Raw genomic sequence first — 20,201 nt, forward strand, 5'->3', positions numbered from 1 at the left:
TCTGCGAGTTTCTCGAATATTGCTGAGGTTGCTGATAATCGCGCTGATTATTAGTACGGGGTGGATAAGCTTGTGGTAGAAGAACTTTAGTCTTCAATTCCTTAGTCTTCTTATCCGATTTCTCTTACTCGTCTTTGTGCCCATTTTCATAGTACTGAGCCGTAGCTAAAATCTGCGCTGACGTAGAAACAGCCCAAGCACTCTCGGAATCCTTCAACTTAGTACACAACTCGGGAAGCAAATTATGTACGAATTTGTCAACGAACAATCTCTGGCCACCCTCAGTAGCCATATCCTGACCGCTATGATCTACAAAAGTCTCTTCAACCCGCGTGAAAAAGTCAGACACAGTCTCGTCTTTCTTCTGCTTACAAGCAGACAACTTATCCCAATTAACACGCACCTCAGGCATCATAGTCTTCATGTAATTGATAATCCTACCAGGGAGGTAAGTAATAAGATCTTCAGGCTTAGCACCTCCAACTTGTCTATCATTAGCAGCAACAATATTAACCCATGTATCACCCAATTCCTGATCCTGATCCGTATGTCGAATCGTACTCCAGATAGGCTGTGGAACAACATTTCCAAACAACATATCTATGTCTGCTAAATTCATGATACACGAACCCACAGTCTGAGTGAGCTCTTTATAATATCCCACTGGATTTTTGCACGGATCAGGTAAAGACTGCTTAAGCGCTAAGACTTCAGCACGCTTCCAAGGAACATGTACCCATACTCGTTGAAAGTGTGGAAGAATAGGCGGCTTGACAGTTGCATCACCAGCTCTCCAAACTGGAGGAACCTCACGCATCGGATATTGACGCGCTGCTCTCCTAACTGACGAATCAGGCTTAAACAATCGCTCAGAAGGAGTGTTATTACGGAATAACAACAACGTCGCAGCTGCTCTCTCAATGTCAAGAAGACTCACAATGGTCCCTTTCGCAAACTCGGAACGTATACGGTACAACTCAGTAGGAGCTTGTCCTACTTCGTCAACCCATTGTTCATGGAGGAACACACACATCATTTCAAAGACGTACCGTTGCTTTGGTGCTTTCCATTGACCGAAAACATCCATAATACCCTCAAGATCATACTGGGAAGTATACGTAACCCATCTACGCGCCATGTGATCCAAAACCGTACGCTCATCTGTATCAGGCAACTGACTACGTGATTGTCTACGTTCAGTAACAGGGGACATACCCAATTGTCCCAACAAAGGAGAAAGGAAACCAGAAAAAGCTGCAGTCATTCTCTGTCTAGCAGAAGGAAAAGATGGAAGAATAAGGGAAGATGGAACAATAGTAGGAGAATCCAAAGTCGGAATAGACGGAGTATTATAGATAGGCGTAGGAGTAGCAGACGAAGGGGGAGGCAAAGTTGGCGGCCCCTGAGGAGGCTGCGCCAAAGGAACAGTAGCCAACGGAAGAGGAGCTGGCTGTGGAGGAATTGCAGGTGGCACAACAACCGGAGGTTGCACAGCCACAACTGGTGGCGGTGGTGCCACAGCATTCTGTGCATAAGGGGGTGGCGAACACAATTGATGCGGCATTAAAGGATCTTTCGCAAGATCTTTCTTTTCTTCCTGCTCTTTAAGCGGCAAAACTGGGTAGCATCTATCTACCGCTAACTTCTTAACCCTAAGCATCTGTTCGCTCTCTTGCTCTTCCTCATTATCCCTATGAGCAATAGCAGCTTGCACCATTGACAGACCTCGTTCTCGTTTATTCTTCTTCGCTAATTTAATTTCTTTCTGTTTGGCTTCTTTGCGCCATATGCGGAAAGAGTCAAACATTGCCGGCCGGGCTTTCTTCTTGAACAGTTTCACTTCGAGATTGTCTAAAATCTCAGTTTCAAAACTACCGTAACGGGGCCACTGTAGGACACCGTCTTTTCTCAAATATTTTACCCAGATCTCATTATAACTAATAGGGCCCACACCATGCTTCACATATAATTCATATGTAGGAGTTCCAATTGGAGGAACCGGACACGAATCCTCTAACCGGGAATCCTTAGAACAACCACAACCAAATATTTTTCCAAGTCTGCTAAGACCAGGCATCTTCGCTCACTAGTCTAGCTTCAAACTACAAGGGAAATCTCAAAACGATAGTCTCGTGAATACACGAGTCCCTTGGCTTTGGGGCCTGCAGGTACCAAATCAAAGCGATCTACTAAAGGGATACCAAAACAAACTAAGGACTGGGAGACGCTCCACTCATACTTAACTGAAATGTCGATGGCGTCACCAGAAGACCCGTCAATCGTCTCGCTCTACAAACGTCTAAGGCTCCAAGACAGGGCGACAGTCAGGGCAGCAGTCCTTCGTAGCCGTCGGAAGGCGGGGAGCCTCGCATCAAAGACTTTCGGACCACGACGACATACAAGGGTCGACGAAGTGGTTGGCCTTCCTCCAGAATTTTCACAGGAAGCTCTCCACGATCTTCGGCCTTGGACCGGTACCGCTGAAGTCGCCCCACATTGGGCGCCAACTGAAGGACCGGGTTTTAGAACCCAGCGGCGTCAGGGAAAACGCCCGATGCCTTCGAGTTCCCCTGCCTTGGCAAACAGCCCCACATTGGGCGCCAACTGAAGGACCGGGTTTTAGAACCCAGCGGCGTCAGGGAAAACGCCCGATGCCTTCGAGTTCCCCTGCCTTGGCAAACAGAGACACGGGACACTTCTCGATGATGTCAAAGACCAAAGTTTCTTGGCTGCAACCAGGAACAGAGATCTACGAAGCACAACACGGGTGGTTCGCTAGAGACTGCACACATTCAATGAGCGGACATGGTCTTTTATGCCAAAAATTAAGCCTCAGGCAACATTCCAAATTAGCATTGGCTACATACAAGCTGACCAATAGAAACATGACATTTCAAAAGTAGCGTATGACGACAATCCCACTTTCCGTTGTCCAGCCCACCAGAAATGACCAAGCACATTCCAATATCCTGTTCAGTCAGGCCGGACAAACCCATCATAAAACCTCAACCCAAATCAGTGATTATGTCGTAAAGGAAGGAGCAGAAACAGATTGGAAGCAAGATAGAAAGGTGGGTGCAGTGTACTATAAACTCCAGCATGTCCTGCTCTTTGATCTTGATCTGACCAGCTGCTTAACAAGGAACTGGCTCAGCGAGGTCAGCCTCGGGTAAGGGAGTCAGTTCAGCCAGGTCATTCAGGAGTCAGCTAAGGTGTACGTGTCCTAAAGACTCGTTCGGCCGCAGTCATCGGCCTATGTGAGGGCAACCACACAAAATGGCTGCCACACACAAAATGGAACCCGAAGGTTCAAACGAAATCCCTAAATACGTAGTGTTCTCATTGATCGACTAATGCGAAAACACTCGTACACACCACACTAGTGATTTGCGGTCCGTAGACACCAAGATCGTCCATTTCCGACGACCTTTATTGAACGGGTTCGGAACCACCGAACCTCACTCACAAACTACGGAACTACAGAGTTCATCCCTATATCCGGAATGCTCCCCTTCCAAGATATAAAAACATAAAAGAAAATGGGTAACCCAATAAACCCTTGTAGGCTTGGGCAGTAAGCAATATAGTGTAGGGATTGACTACGAGGGATTTTATTTGTCTACTGATTAAGATGATTTGCTAGCGTAAGTCTTCGAGTTTGTTGTCAACAATCTAACTCAAATGTATCCATAGGATAACAGTAAAGTATATTGATATTAATCACAAAGAAAGAGAGAAAAAGCACACAGGAGATCCTATTTATATGAAAATATATTCTATTTTATATATCAGAAATCAATTCAAGGGGTTACATCAAATGATGAATTGTAAGCAAAATGTCATGAACAGATAAATAGACAAATCAGCAAAACAGTTCATAACGAGACATCAGCTCCTGCAGATGAAAAAGAGTAACTAAGACCAATAGTGCACAAAAGTCACTCTTAAGAACATTAATTGCTTGGGAGATGATGACGAGGTCGACGTTTCGGTCTTTGTTGCAGTTGTCTATAAGACCATCATCAGGACAATTGTATATTGCAGAGGAAGCCCCTTAAAAAGATATGTTGGAGACGAAATTACTTAGTTCATATAGCTAATAGGTTGGAATGAGTTGCCACAGCGATCTGTAGAGTTTTTTTGAAGTCAGTGTTGATTCATACACATCAGCAATCCAGCATCAATGAGGAAAAGCTTTTCTAAAGGTGAGTTGTCCGGCTCACTTCACTGTTGTGGGAATAGTCATTTTTAGCCACCGCAATCCAACAGTTTCCCTACTGTTGTACTGACTGGAGTTTTAATTGTTTTTTTTTGTTAATTATATTGTTGTGGTAAATGTAGTGGGCATAGTAAATTGTAGTATTTTGTAATGCTATATTTAATGTAATTTATATTTATTGTAGTTACAATAGTAAATCTTATTTTTGTGTGATGTAAAATATTTTGTTACTGTTGTGTTAGGTGAGAGTAATTATTTTAAAATGTATTAGTATAAACTGTTTTCTTTTTTAATATGTTGGGAAATGTATATGTATTTCTTTTAATTTGTAATAATTTATTTTATGTTTCAACTTATATAAATGTATGTTTGATTTACTATAATAATCCGTATAATTTACAATATTCTTTGTAACTTATTTTTAATGAACTGTAATGTGTGTTGTTGAATTGTTTTTAAAACTAAATTGATTCCCTTTTTTAATATTTTATGTTTTTGGTATATTTAAGTATGTTTACATTTATCTTTGATAATTTTATGCTATTTAATTTTATTTTCAATTATATTATTAATTAAGAATGTTAGTTAATTTATATTTTTTATATATGAATAATATATATATATATATATATATATATGTTTATATGTATCCATAAAAAACGGTGTTCCTCTCGCTCTTTCAGAAAACTTCTGACGTGATCCACACAAGCTGGGTGTAATTAAAGTGGGGGTTTATTATAGTTCATAAACCCGCTGTGACGCGTTTCGCCACCGTCGTGGCTTGTTCACACAGCGTTTCACCCTAAAAGTAGCCATTACATACATAGAAATGTAAACATAATAGAAGGACTACCAACTCGAGAGTAATGCTCGTTTTTATAAGCGCCATATTGGCATGCACATTCTACATGGAATTTGCCCTCCATACATTGTGTTTTGGACTGCTGTAAACATATGTAATGTCCTGGAGGCTGTCAACTTTCAATCTTTCATGTTGTTTTTCCAACTCCTGGGGCCCTAGCAAACAGTGTCAGGGCTGCCTCTCTCCGTTCCCTTTTATTATCACAAGGAGGAATGCATCATGATTGAACGTTTCCAAGTTAGGGGCTATCCCAACTGGGTCCTCAAAAAAGCAGTAGAAAGGATAACAGAGGTGGAAAGAACAAATATTCCGAGGATACCAGAACAAGAGGTTACTACCAAGGAAGAAAACACTTCACGCATGATCATGACATTTAATGGGAACTCCAAACAGATTCAAAAAGTCATCAACCGACATTGGGGAATCCTTAAGAACGACCCCATAATTGGTGAAAACTTACCTGACAGAGCAAGCATTACCTACAAGAGAGGTAGAAATCTACGAGACTTGCTCGTGCATAGCGATCTGTCAAACATTGCAGAAATGAAAGGTATTGATCTACAGTGGTTCTTCCAGTGCGGCCATTGCAAGGCCCGCGGGAACAGCAAGATGGTGAAAGAAAATTGGTACACCAGCACCAATAAGAAGATGCCTATAATACAGTTTTTAACATGTACCAGCAACTTTGTCATCTAGGTACTTGAGTGTCCATGTAAACTCAGGTATGTGGGTAGTATGACGCACATGGCTAAGAAATGCGTCCTCGAACACATGAGGGCGATCACCAACAAAGAGAAGCAAACTCCTATTGCCCGTCATTTTGTCAGCCACCATTACTAAGATTGCTCTAAATTGATGTACTATGCAATAGAACAGGTCCTGCCCAAGGCCAGAGGAGGCAATAGAGTCTTGAGGCTAAGACAGAAAGAGACGAGACATATCGTAGGGATATGTACACACTTTCCAACAGGGCACAACCTTGATGATGAAATGGCTATACATCTACGAATGGAATAATTCTGCATTAAGCTCACACTTGATTAAATGTCCTATCCCTGATGATGATGATTTAAAAAAAAAAAAACATTGGATGCCACTGATATTTGTTTAATCATTACTGTATTATATTTATTTTATGCATCTATGTATCTCTTTATTGCAGGAGGAAAGGAAGGGGACACGTCTCTTACCTGTGGCAACAGGAACCCTACCCTTTTCTTCAATTCATCATTCAACCATGTTCCAAGGAGCAGATAAGAACGTTAAATTTTAATTTGCACTTTTGATCGTCTTAGGAACACAGGGGACAATGCATAAGGGGCACTTAGCAGTAGATAATTACAGGCATAGATGAAAATTGAGGAAGAATGAATAGTCTAATTTATTCATGTTGGCTATGGAACCTATCCAATATACCCACTAACCAGGGAAGAATTGACACATCACATATGTTGTACTCAGATGCAATTTGGAGTCGTACTATTCTGCCCCGATGAGTTCGCGGTAAAATACACCCACTGGAGGTTTAAATATAAATATATGTATTGTTAAAATCGATTTGACATCGACTGGTACCCACTAGTTAGATCGATTCGACACATGAACAGAAGTAGAATGGGCACTATGCCAAAATCACCGTGCTCAAACGCACACACGCAAGTGGGGAATCACTGTATCCAAAATGCACAGCGTCCAGAAGATAACACATGAGAACTATATCGCGGAGGGTAGGATACCGAGTTAGATAGAATGTTTGATAGATGCAATACACTTAAAGCACTAAGCATCTAACAGTCTTCAAATGAGCGACATTCACATGACAATGGTTACATTAGCATATAATGAAGGACACTTATCAGACACGAATGCGGCAAAAAATTGCAAATAAGTACATATGGTCACTGAGATACACGACATGAAAGGTTGAAAGTTGACAGCCTCCAGGACATTACATATGTTTACAGCAGTCCAAAACACAATTTATGGAGGGCAAATTCCATGTAGAATGTGCATGCCAATATGGCGCTTATGAATACGAGCATTACACTCGAGTTGGTAGTCCTTCTATTATGTTTACATTTCCATGTATGTAATGGCTACTGTTAGGGTGAAACGCTGTGTGAACAAGCCACTACGGTGGCAAAACGCGTCACGGCGGGTTTATGAACTATAAAAAAACCCCACTTTAATTACACCCAGCTTGTGTGGATTGCGTCAGAGTTTTCTGAGAGAGCGAGAAGAATGCCGCTTTTTATAGATATGGTTTACCGGTTTCTCCACCGGACTCGCGCCACCCGAAGATTGGGAGCACTGTTTCGGAGTATCTCACATTGAATTTATATATATATATATATATATATATATATATATATATATATATATATATATATATATATATATATATATATATATATATATATATATGTGTGTGTGTGTGTTTACATATTTAAAACAAAGTTTATTTGCTGTATTTGTAAAAATATAAATTTAATTATATATTTTTATAAATTAAAGTTAGTATTTAATCTATGTTTATTTTTATATTTTAAATCATATATATTTGAAAATTGATATTTAATAACACTTTATTATTGTATACAGTATTTGTTTTCACTATTTTTGTACTTACCTTTTTAAGTATAGGGAGTCGATATTTTTGTATTCTATATTTTACCTTCAATATTTTTCTCATCTATATTTTTGTGGTCGATATTCTGTCAGTGAACCTAATTAAATACGGGACAATTACTAGACAAGGGGAGATGTTAAATTGATAAATATATAAATTGATAAAACTTTGAAACTGACATTGCTTTTACAGTTATTTTCAAACAAATATTTCACCTTGTTAAGTGCAGTTTCTACATTTTATTACATTGCAATTATCCCAATAATCTGTACTGCATATGTTCATGATTTTTAAGTTTCGGAAAATGAAGCTAATACATCTCTCTGGTCAGTTTTTGGTTTTTGGATTGATGTCCATGTGTGTGTAAGGGTCCATCATCATGAAGGTAAAATGCACCAAATTTAAAATTACAATAAAATGATACGGTGTGTTTCTTTAAATTTCTTAAACAACAACATTACACAAACATATGGATTACACATTGGTATGTTATTGCTTGTAAGAGAGATTTCAACATGCACAAGTCTTGATTACATGTATACTGACAAGTCAAAAGGTAACAAGTTATAAGAGAAGTTTACCTTTGATTCCGGCAATGACAGTGTGAATTTGCTTTGTGATCAAGTAGCAGCAGCAAAGGCAGGACTTGTACAATCGGATCCATGACAGTAAAGGGAGTGTGAAATAGAAAGAAGGTAAGTTTCAGCCTTATATCTGTTCCAATCCGTCAACTCAGGTGTGGAGTGTCTCCCCCCCCCCCCACAGTCACATCGGCATGAGGGCACATTGTGACTGGCCCTGCGGGAAAGCTGGCTGTACTCCCTCTGACAGCCACTTTTGCCTATGAAGCCGTTGACGCTGGTGAACATACCTGGCTGTCAGGGCCACTCCGACGGTCTTTCGTCTATGGTCCCATCAGTATCTAAATAGAGTGGTTGGATCGCTTAGTTGGCGTATGAGAAATCCGAAGGAAAAGCCACAGTGGAACCATTTCCGTCAAGATCTAAATCAGGCCCTTAATCTTTTCAGAACTTTCCATGCATAAACACTTGAATATTTACGCTAATTCAAAGAAAATAGAGACAGTGTGTCATTTCCTTAGGTACTCAATAAAGTTTGACACGGTCAGAGCCCATAGAAATAATCTGACTTGTCTAGTAAGCCCCATTGAGAAGACATGTATTGATGATTTTGAAGATAAGCGGGCTGAAATACACAATAGAACAATGAGAGGGATAGACATCATGAAGGATGCATAGAAGAGTGAGAAAGAGAAGTATAAGAAGATACAAGTTTACACTAAGTTAAACATGGACTGGCAACATCTAGGAAAATGGTGTATATAAAGAAGGGATGACAAGGCTCACAACCAGTGTAAGGGGCTGAGTCAGTGTGAACACAAGTTTTAGATTCTAGATAACACAGACTAAGCGCTTGCAGGAAAGGATCCTGTTATTCTTAGAGTTTATTAAGAGTGTGAACAGCAAGCTTATTTTAAGTTGCCTGCCAATTGGGTGGGACATACTACTTAGTTTTATGTAGTATTCACTGTGTTGTGCCTCCCAGGCACCTGTAGTTAGAACCTTTGTGCTTGTATGTTCTATGCTTTGTGGCAGAATGTTGCCTTCTGGCAGTTGATAGCTGTTCCTGCCCCTTGTCGCTGTGCTTCTCCTAAGCTGAATAAACCTAGACTTCAAGCTATCCTGCTGTGCTGTCTTCATCAATACTAAAAATTTGTTGGCGACGAGGATGGGATGGCGAAGCATCAACAATGGCTTTCACCAAACCAGGACGTGGTTCCACACCTTCATGTGAAACTACGTGCCCCAGAAACTCCATTTTTTCTTTCAAGAAAACACATTTAGATTATTACTCCAAATGGCCGGAAATTCGTTTTATCAGTGAACCCTCTTCTGCTAGTGTTATTTCCTTTTTGAAAGACATCTTCTTGAGAGAGGGCTTTCCTTCAGTTGTCATGACTGACAATGGTGTCCAATTTGTCAGTTGTGAATTTGAATCTTTCCTTAAACAGGGTGGTGTGACTCATAAAAAAAGTTCTCTTTACCACCCCCAGGCCAATGGCCTTGTTGAGAGGATGAACCGTGTTCTCAACAACTGTGTCCAGTGGGCCAATGCCAGCAAGTGTGTGGTTGAGAATGCTGTGCGTTCCATGTTATGGTTTTACCGTACAACAGCTCATTCTTCTACCGGGGTTTCTCCCTTTGAACTCCTGAGGGGTAGGAAACCTTCTACTAAAATTTGTCCGGGCTGGATGTCAAAATGGGTGAAGATGAATGTAATGGATGGTATTGATGATTTTGTCAGAGACAACGTATCTGAAGCTCAAAAGAAGCAAAAAACTTATTTTGATGAACGGAAGAGATCTGCTCCCCATGATATTTGTGCTGGTGATGTTGTTCGCATTAAAAATCCTGTTCATGTCGCCAAGGGTAGAAGCAAATTCTCTCAGCCACTTGTAGTTGATAAGGTCTGCGGGAATGCTGTACGTGTGAATAATAAGGATTGGTGGAACATCTGTAAAATTGTGAAGGTTAGTGGTGATGATGCTTTCACTTGTGTTCCTCAGTCCAATCCTAGCTCTGTTTTAAACGACAAACGTTTTAGTACTGTTGATATTAACGGAAATGGCAGTAATGTTGATGCTGCTTTTGTACCAGGGCCTCGCAGGAGTCATAGAGTGTGTAAGATTCCTGCCAGGTTCAGATAACCTTTTGCTTCTGTCTTTCCTCTTCACATCCAGTTGTGTTTTCTCTTTCCTTTTCCTACCCATCTAATTTTCTGGTTTTTCTTTCTTTCTTTTCTTTTCTTTTCCTTTCTTCCCTCCTTCTCCATCTACGAATGTTTCTTCTTTTGTTTTACAGAAAAGAGGATAATGTAGTATTCACTGTGTTGTGCCTCCCAGGCACCTGTAGTTAGAACCTTTGTGCTTGTATGTTCTATGCTTTGTGGTAGAATGTTGCCTTCTGGCAGTTGATAGCTGTTCCTGCCCCTTGTCGCTGTGCTTCTCCTAAGCTGAATAAACCTAGACTTCAAGCTATCCTGCTGTGCTGTCTTCATCAATACTACATTTTACTTTTCTCTAAAATCTTCATGTTGATTGTTTACATCCTCAAGCAGTTGTGTTTTATACTAGGGCCAAATGATTTGACGATAAGAGAGCATCCCACACTATTGCACGTGCGGCCCCATCTTTATTACAGATAGCACTAGTGTCCATGTAATGCCAGTGATATCGAGAGGCATTCTCTCATTTGAATTGGTGCGTGGCAAATGTGTAAATCACTTTTTCTCTGCGCCCATGCCGTGTTACCGACATGGGCGCAGAGGCAACATACCATCTGGAGGCACAATGAAAGCACACTAAAAAAAGATGATACGCTGCCCTCTCAAGGGATGAAAGAGGGTTCCACGGACCCCCACAGACATCCACTTGCATACAGGTGCCGTCATTCACTGTACTTGCCTGCAAAGGGACCTCTAATCCTTCTTAACCCTTTCCTTGCTGCCGTCGGCCATTGGCCGATGGCAGCACTACCTCCCCAGTGCTGCCGTCGGCCAATGGCCAACACAGCCCCGCTCGCGCACGAAAACACCCGCACCTCGGCAGAATTACAGCCGTGGTTAACGGGTTAAAAGCGTTTTTTAAACCTCCGCTCCGTAATTCTCTTGAATGTGCTGCTCTAGGGGCAGTGTGATTTCATTGCTGCCCTGAGAGCAGCTCATTCTTCCTAATTGGGCGCACTTTCCCTGTTTGCAGCCAGCGCGCCTGTTTAAACATGGCTGCGGGTCAAACAGGTAAAGTTCATTCTATCTGTAATAGTGTGCACTTTTCATGTTTGTGTCACAGCGCATGTTTAAGGAGGTGTGCCTGGTGCAAACAGGGAAAGTGCAACAAATTATGTTGAATGTGCTGCTCTCAGTTCAGTCACGAACTCACGCTGCCACAGGGCAGCGCATTCAAGAGAAATACAGAGCAGCTGTTTAAAAGCTGCTCTGTGTTTCTCTGTGCAGGCAGCAACTTGCCTGCACTTTTTTAAGAGGGATTAAAGATTTCCGTGCCGGTGAGTTTAGTGAGGGACTCCACCCACCTGCAGGCAGGGGGCTGGGGGGTAATGGGGCTATGGGGCCCTCTTTCATTCCTCCAGAGAGCTACCTTTAGGAGGTGCGCTGAAAGTTCGCTATCTTTTGTGGCGCACTTTCATTGCACCTCCTGAATGCATGTTGGCTTCTGCACCTACGGCGGTAATATGGTGAAGGTGCAGAGCAAAGTTATTCCCTCATATACATGGGGCCAGGTCCCCATGCAAATGAGGGAATGCCGTCTAATGGTAGTGCTATCGCATGTGCAACAGTGCTATCTGTATTACAAAGGTGATGCTCAGCAATGACTTTGTATGCCTCCTTCAGAAACAGAATCCTAGAATAAGACCGTTTTTGACAAAAGGATACATCAGAAATGCATGTTTTAAAAATAATATTTAGACACAATTTGCAAGTTTAAATGGACAAACGCCTAATAATTAGAGTATTAGCATATTTATTGATTTAAAATTCCAACAGAAAATGTCAACACAGCGCTAGTGGAGATCTGGAACTGAGCTGGTCGGATGGATAGTCTCAGCAGTCTTCACCTTATGTCAAATCCGGTGCCTTCCGGTTTAATAGGTTCAATGATGGAGGGCCGTTACAGCATTTGGATATATCGGCCATTTATTGGGGTGCAGAGTCTCACATGACTGCAATTGAGAATTCTGAAGCTAAAAAGAAACAATAATTACATTAACGACATTCTCTTGACATTAGTCAATGGAGAATAATACATCTCTATGGACAGAAAGGAGATACAAACAGATCAATACCCGTCTCCCACACACACTACGGGCATATTTATGACCCTATTGGCGCAGGGCAACACAGCATGTCACCTTGCTGAGCTGCGCTGCGTCACAAGGAGAGTTCAGGGATGCACCTTATTTATCCAATACGGTGCATTCTTGGCTTTTTCCCTTTGCAGTGGCGCCATTTTGGCTGGAGGATGGAGGTATACCTGGTCTGCACAGATACCTCTCGGCTGGTAAATACAGCTGGCTCCTCTGAAATAGGTACTGAAAAGAAAAGGTGACCCCAGCACCAAAGCAGTCTGTATAGCATATAGTTAATCATTGGACCATAAAGTTTCAGAATAAATGTAAACATGCTTGGTGCTAAGACCCCCCCAAAAAAAGGAGATAGACAAAATTTGGGAGAAAAAGAAAGACGAAAGGGAACCAAAGAGAGGGAAGGATGCAGAAAGATAGATTTAAAAAAAACATGCTCAATGTGATAGACTGGAAACATAAAGTCTAAACCAATCGTCCCATAGTTCCCAGAATTTTGTTTGCTTGACAAGTTTATTAGCCCGGTCAAGATATGAGATTTTTTGAATAGAGTGAATCCATTCGGTGTCAGTGGGGGGACAAGAGTGGATCCACTTAACACACCGTGGATATGTGTGCTGAGAGGGAGCAAGAAAGGGTGCCTCTGTCATAGGCAGGATTGTTTTTATGCAGGGAGGGTCACCTTCCTGCTCAAAAACAATCTTCAGAGGCGTTTGCCTCTTTCTATGCGTGCTGAAGAATGCAACACATAGAAAGAGGAAAAAACAAGGAGAAATAAACATATTTCTCCTTCCTATGCCTCACCTGGGGAGGCGTATCTTTTTGGCACCTTCCTAGGTTTACCAGGTTTAGTAAATCTAGGAATGCATCAAAACCATAGGAGTTGCATGGGAACACCCACACAATGCCCATCGAACGCCTCCCTTGAACAGAGTGATGCAACACAGCGATTTGCACTGTATTGCATTACTCCATATTTTTTAAGCCATTCAAAGCCTCGCATGGTGGCTTTGTGTGGCTTCAAACATATGGCGTGGTGCATTCTAGTTTTCTCATCACTCATTTTCCCTCAAATATCATCCACCTTTAGAGCAGGTGTTGTGTACAGCTCACAGGTTTAGAATTTTTGGGGTTGACCTGGAGTGGAAGTTGTAACAGGCATGAAGGCGACGGATGTGCTGAAGTCGGAGGTTGTATCACAGAATAAACTACGCTCATGCATACTACAACCTGAGTATCTTGCCAGGAACTGATGGTGAGTGAAAGATAAGATGAAACCTATGGGTTACTGGAGGACATATCCACACAGATACTTGTGCAGGTTGTGAAAAGCCCTGGACATGATTCTTAATTAGAATTTAGCATGAAATCATCTGTATTCGTTTTTAACATGGCCTAACTGTGTTCGTTTACTTTAATTATCAATCAGTGGTCATTTTGGCACCTGTCAAACACATTTTAAAGTGTTTTTCTTGCATTAAGGGCCAATTCCGATGTCGGACGGAGTGGAGTCCGTCTGACATCGGTCGGGAATCGTAACCGACCGACCTACTGTCGTCTGTTACAGACCTGCAAGTACGATGCACCCGAACCCCGGTCAGTCGCACTCGTATATTTCACAATGCGAGCATGCATTCCGAATGAAATGCATGCTTGCATTGTGAAATGCAGAAATACAGTTCATCCCTGCACCGGGTGGTAGGCACCCCAAGGTGCCTGCCACTGGGTGCAGGGATCAACAGGGGAGCACCATAGGTGCCCCCCAGGCCACCATTCGGCAGAATTGCACTCACTGGGGCCCTACTGGGGGCCCCCAAAGACAGTTTACAACTGTATTTTCGTGCCGGAAAGACCAGCACGAAAAAGCAGTGGGAAACTTCCATCGTACTCCCTCGGTCGGAAAGAGGCGGCCGGGAGAGTACTGAAGGGTTTCCGAGCCTGTCGTAAGCCATCAGGAAATTTGAGTCGGATTCCTTTACGACCGAGCCCATTGGAATGGCTTGGTCGGAAAGGAATCCAAACAGCACGTTCCGATGTGGGCTGAAGGGCTCCAACCGTCGGTCGGAGACCTTCCGTCCGACATCGGAATCAGCCCCTTAATGTTGAAAGTATGTACTAATAAAGGAAAAAATCTTTAGGTCATTTTCCTAATTTTTGTTTCGGCAGGGACATTAAAATACCGGCTGTGCCAATGTAAAACCGGCCAGGTGGCACCCTAGTTACACAAGGAGTGCATTGTACTGACTTCAGTCTCTGGATAACTCTTTTTGCATAGTGATTTCAGAATCTGTATTACTACCAATGTGGAACATCAATTCCTGGTCAAATGGACATGGCCATACTCTGATGAATCCGATTCTACTCACTGAGAAAATAAATAATAGATAATAAATGTAGAATCTGAAAAATCTGAAAGCTCCAGTGCAAAAGCAGTTTCTACTATCATGTTCTTATGCTTGTTCACGTGCTCATAGTCAGCAGGGTTACCGCCTGCCAAAGGGGCACATTCTGGGTAGGGACTGCAAAATTCAGGACAAGGAGTCAAAATTCAGGGCAAAATTCCACTTTACAGACACATCTGTGTAAGTTAAGTGGTAAAATAGCAGTAAGTATTAGAACAGTGACCCTCCACCCAGAGCAAATTCAATCATAATCCGAAGTACACTGCATTATATGCAAACAGTGATAAAATAGAGGCCATGACAAAGGAAATTAAGTGGCGTTCGACCCTAGATAGGTCTTCGGCCTACCCCCAGATGCCTTGGACCCTGACAGGTAGAACATCACTGATTTCATTAGTCTTTTTGGCTGTTTTCAGTTCCCTCATAGGACCTTTCAACTTGCTTTGGCATCTACTGTTTTTCAGAGACTTTTGACAGAATTGTTGGGAGAGATGTGGGGAGTTACCCAAAATGTAAATCAGTGGAAGCAATTGCTGTAAGGAAAATCCACAACCTTTTTTATGATTAGCTGAGCTCTACTTGAAATTTGTTCATAAGTTCTTAGAAAACAATACCAAGTGAGACATCTTTTGCATAACATAGAAACATTTGTGTAGTCATTTATAATATACCCTTTTTCTCTAATAAAATAGAGGACCCCAACGTCCAAAAGGGTAGGGTACCAGGCGACAATTGTCAAAAAAAGATTCCCTTTTGGGTACAACTTTAAGTCATAAAGCAAATAACTATCACATCACATTCATCCCGGAGCAATAAAGAAAAAGTTAATTAAAACAAGGACAATTTATTCAATACAATACAATTCATTAAAAAAGACTGTTCATTTTTGTACAACAGACACAAATAAAAATCACATTAAAATGCCATTACCTAATACATTAACATCTTGCAAATGGGAAGCAAAGCTTAAGGAAAAAATGTATCCTATTCGCATGAGGTAAGTACATTGACCATAATCAGGATCACACTCTGATCTCAAATTGTTTTTTTCTTTTTCCAGAGTTACTTTTTGCAAGGAAGGATATTAACTGAAAGCAAAACCATTGCAGCAACTGATATGAGTGAAGGATGGTTAGAGCCGATTTTTACCCAAGTGCAACACAGCAAATGATTATATTTGCTTCTCGGTCACAGTCGGATGCTGACGAGAAGTACTGTGTTATTGACAGGGCTGTGTTACTGTGCATGTGGGCCCTGGATCCATTTTCAAATTCATTTTGGGGGAAAAATGCCCTCATGAGTGACCATAAGTCGCTGATAAAATTGTTGACAACCCATGGGTTGTGAATATTTCCTACTAGGATTGAGAGATTAGCCATGCAGTTACATGATTATAAATATGAAAAGAGGTATAAACCAGGTGCAAATAATAGTTTTGCAGATTTGTTGATCGGGTTGCCAATTTTAATGAAGGAATTTAATAAGAATGAGTGGAATAAGTATAGTGTTTCCCATCTGCTTGGCGTGGATCAGGGGAAGAGTGAAGCAATAGCCAAGGATAAGCGAGTACTAGCGTATGGTGCAAATGGGGAGTTGGCAGTGATTAGGGAACATGTAAGGTATAGTTGGCTGTAAAAGTAATTTTTACAGTAATTGTTAGAAAAAGCATAAAAACATAATGGGAGGTTTCAGATGAACTTAATGAAGAATTTTGTTTTTGCTGACAGGAGATAAAGTTATTCTGACAAATGAATTGAGAAAAAATGTGTTTCACTGTGTCATGATGAACACATGGGTATATCCAGAACATGAAAAAGGAGCTAGAGATTTATATTTATGACCCGGATTGGCAGAATAGATGAAAGACATTAAAGCAACAACTTTGTGCCATAGAAAGTTCCCACAATGCCATGAGAGAGTGTAGTGATGGATATCACAGGAACAGTAGGCTACACTTATGGTACCTGCAAATACATTTTTATTATGACTGACTTAGTTTTGAAGTTTGTTGGATTTAAAGTCAAGGGAAAGGTTGGATCTAGAACAATACTTGTTTTTCTAGATGAGACATTCCGTGACAAGTTTTCCCCGATTAGTATATTGATCAATTATGGTGTACAGTTTAAATCAGAAGAAATGTTGAAATATTTAAAGTGTACTGGTGTTTTACATAAAGTGACATCTTTGTGCCACTCTAGTAGTTATGGAGAGGAGGAAAGATTCAGCCAAGTGATCAAAAGTATCATTAAACTGGTGTGTAACTGTTGGAAAAATATAGAGGATGAACTATTGAAAATGGTATGGTTGTGTCGTCTTATGCTCCATGAAGTGAAAGGGCAATGCCCCCTTGGAGTCATGAGGGGATAAGTTCCTGTTTTTAAATATGCCATTGCTGGATGGGAAGGACTAAGGTAGATGATTGTTGACCACATAAAATGAAAAAGAACATCAAGGAGGTTCAGGAATAATATAGGAAGTATTATGACACCAACCATGACATAAGTGGTTCTACTGTCAAAGTGGGGCAATGGGTTTTTGTGAGACATGGGTGTCAAGGTAACTTTTAGTGTATGCTTAATACAAATCTTTAGAATATATATGTGGATTCAGTAATATATAAGTTACACAAAAAAGTAAAGAGCATTAAAATACTTTACAGTAAAACTTTCCACTGTGTGAAGATTAGCAGCCAACCCTGGCATGCTCAGCAGTTACCCAAAATGGCTCTAAGTTCAGCATTCCTTGAAAGGGGGGCGCTTTAAGACCACAACGAATAGCACCTTAGTAAGTGACAGCTAAAAAGCATAAATACTAAAAACAGGAAGCAAAAATGTTGGAATGATGTAGAAGGATTCAAGATAGCAGTCGACATTAATGCTTTACAGTAAAAGGAACAACTTTGAAGTGCACAGATGTCGGAAGAAAGACTTCAGGTCCATTGCAGTAGGGTTTAACTAGTGACGTCTGTGCAAGGAAACATGATAATAGTGGCGTGTTCAAGTGGTGTGCATGAAGTTACGTGGTGCAGGATAGCATTGGAATAATGTCTGTAGACTTGCATATAATAAGAAGTAATGACTGGATGCTATTTGGGTCTTCATGAGAATAGATTTAGGTTTTCCGTTTTTAGGTTTGGACAGTCTTGTTGGAGTCTGTTAAAAGGTCCTGTACCCCTTTGATGTTTTTACCAAATGTAGCTAATTCGGTTGGCTCCATTGTGGTAACAACAACATTCCTAGCCTCGTTTCCATTTCTTATGAAATGAAATGAAATGAAATGAAATTTAGGTTTTCTATAGCACATGGCTGCCCGTGAGCGTCCCAGCGCTGAGATTGCAGAACCTCTGGGGGTGGAAGCCAGTGGTAGGGAGGAAAGTTATTGCGGAAAGAGATGCGTTTTAAGAAGCTTCCGAAATTTCATATGATTGGTCTCGGAACGAAGATGAGATGGCAGAGCGTTCCAGGTGGTAGCCGCTGTAACCGAGAAGCGACGTCCTCCAGTTCGGGCTTTTCTGGTTCTGTGGACTGTGGCCAGATGACCTTGGGCTGAGCGTAGGGGCCTGTTGGGTCTATATGGGAAGATCATAGCTTTTAGCATTGGGGGCCCTTGATTTTGCATAGCTTTATGAGTGGTACAAAGGGCCTTAAATTTGACCCTTTCGCGGATCGGCAGCCAATGTAGTGCCTTAAGGGCGGGTTTGGCTGAAACTCTACGGGAGGTCCCTGTAAGGATCCTTGCTGCAGCATTCTGTGTTCTTTGAAGAATGTTGATCGTAGATTCTGGGGCAGCCAGAAAGAGAGCATTGCAATAGTCCAGTCTTGATAAGACTAGACCTTGGACGAGCAATTTCAGTGAGGGTCCCGGAAGTAATGGGAGGATCTTTCTGGTGGAACGCAGTAACCCCACACATGTACCAGCTGTCTTTTTTGCTTGCGTTTTCAGGGATAGGTCTTGTTCAAGCCAAAAACCCAGACTTTTTAATTCAGTCTTGGGTTGTGGGAGGGGGCCTAAGCATGCTGGCCACATGGCAGAGGGAAGAGATGGTATTTTGTTTCCCAACAGCATGAGCTCAGTTTTCGAGCCATTGAGCTTGAGCCTTGAGGTGGACATCCAAGCATGAATTCCTTCTAAACAGTCATGGAGATTTTTGAGCTTGTCCTCTTCCAGTGAGAATGATACAATCATTTGGGTGTCGTCAGCATATGTGACGGCTTTTATCCCAAAAGGGGAGACCACATCTTCCAGGGGGGCCATGTATGTATTAAAAAGTGTAGGGCTCAATGAAGAGCCCTGGGGGACCCCACACTGGAGAGGGAGGATGTCGGATCGCACATTCCCTTCGCAGACCTGAAATGTTCTGTCTTTTAGAAACGAAGAGAGCCAGCCAAGGGCTGTGCCCCTTACTCCCAAACTGAAGAGGCGCTTAATCAGAGTTTTGTGATCCACCGTATCGAATGCAGCGCTTAGATCCAGGAGGATCAGTAACACTGATCCTCCCGAATCCAAGATGCATCTGGTCTCTTCAACCACTTTCAGGAGGGCTGTCTCAGTCCCTTGACCTGGACGGAAGCCTGTCTGTGTGGGGCGAAGAAGATTGTTGGTTTCAAGGAAGGCAGACAATTGCTGGTTGACCACCTTCTCTGCAATCTTACTTAGGCCTGGTAGGAGGGAAATTGGGCGGAGGTTGGTCAGATCTGCGGGGTCCATACCTGGTTTTTTCTGTAAAGCCTTGACAATGGCGTGTTTCCAATTGGGGGGGACCACTCCTTGGTTGAGAGAGGCATTGATAAGGCTGGTGGCCAGATGCGAGATGGTAGGTCCGACTTGTTTAAGGATGCGAATAGGTGCTGGATCGTTAGGGGAGCCACTTTTCAAGTCTGAGAGGACTTTCAGAAAGTCGTCATTAGACAGTTGGTTGAAGCTGTCTAGAGTTGGACTAGTGACGAGGGCTGATGGAACGGCCAGGGGATTGTAATCGATTAAAGGTGGGAGTGACTGTAAAATATTAGTGATTTTATTTTGAAAAAAACAAGCTACTTGGTTGCATCTGGCAACTGTGGGTTGTTGGTTTGAGGGGGGATTGGGTATTGTGAGGAGCTCTTTGACTATTTTATAAGTCTCACAAGAAGAATTGGAGGCAGCTTTGATTTTTTTATCAAAGAAGGAGGCTTGTGCTGCTTTTCGCGCAGCT

At 41.8% G+C, this 20,201-nt stretch overlaps 1 protein-coding gene across 2 annotated transcripts in view; it reads right to left on the reverse strand.

Moving 5' to 3' along the window:
* Positions 1-12,251: 12,251 nt before the first annotated feature.
* The window catches only part of LOC147685085 (uncharacterized), a 120,244-nt gene continuing 112,294 nt past the window's right edge, over positions 12,252-20,201 (reverse strand). For both annotated transcript variants that reach the window (XM_086940958.1, XM_086940957.1), the window contains one exon: positions 12,252-12,488. In XM_086940958.1, the coding sequence (XP_086797084.1) occupies positions 12,399-12,488 (90 nt within the window). In that variant the 3' untranslated portion in view covers positions 12,252-12,398. The remainder of the gene's footprint in view (positions 12,489-20,201) is intronic.

The sequence above is a fragment of the Lissotriton vulgaris genome, chromosome 10, assembly GCF_964263255.1.
Source record: "Lissotriton vulgaris chromosome 10, aLisVul1.2, whole genome shotgun sequence".
Taxonomy (NCBI): Eukaryota; Metazoa; Chordata; class Amphibia; order Caudata; family Salamandridae; genus Lissotriton; species Lissotriton vulgaris.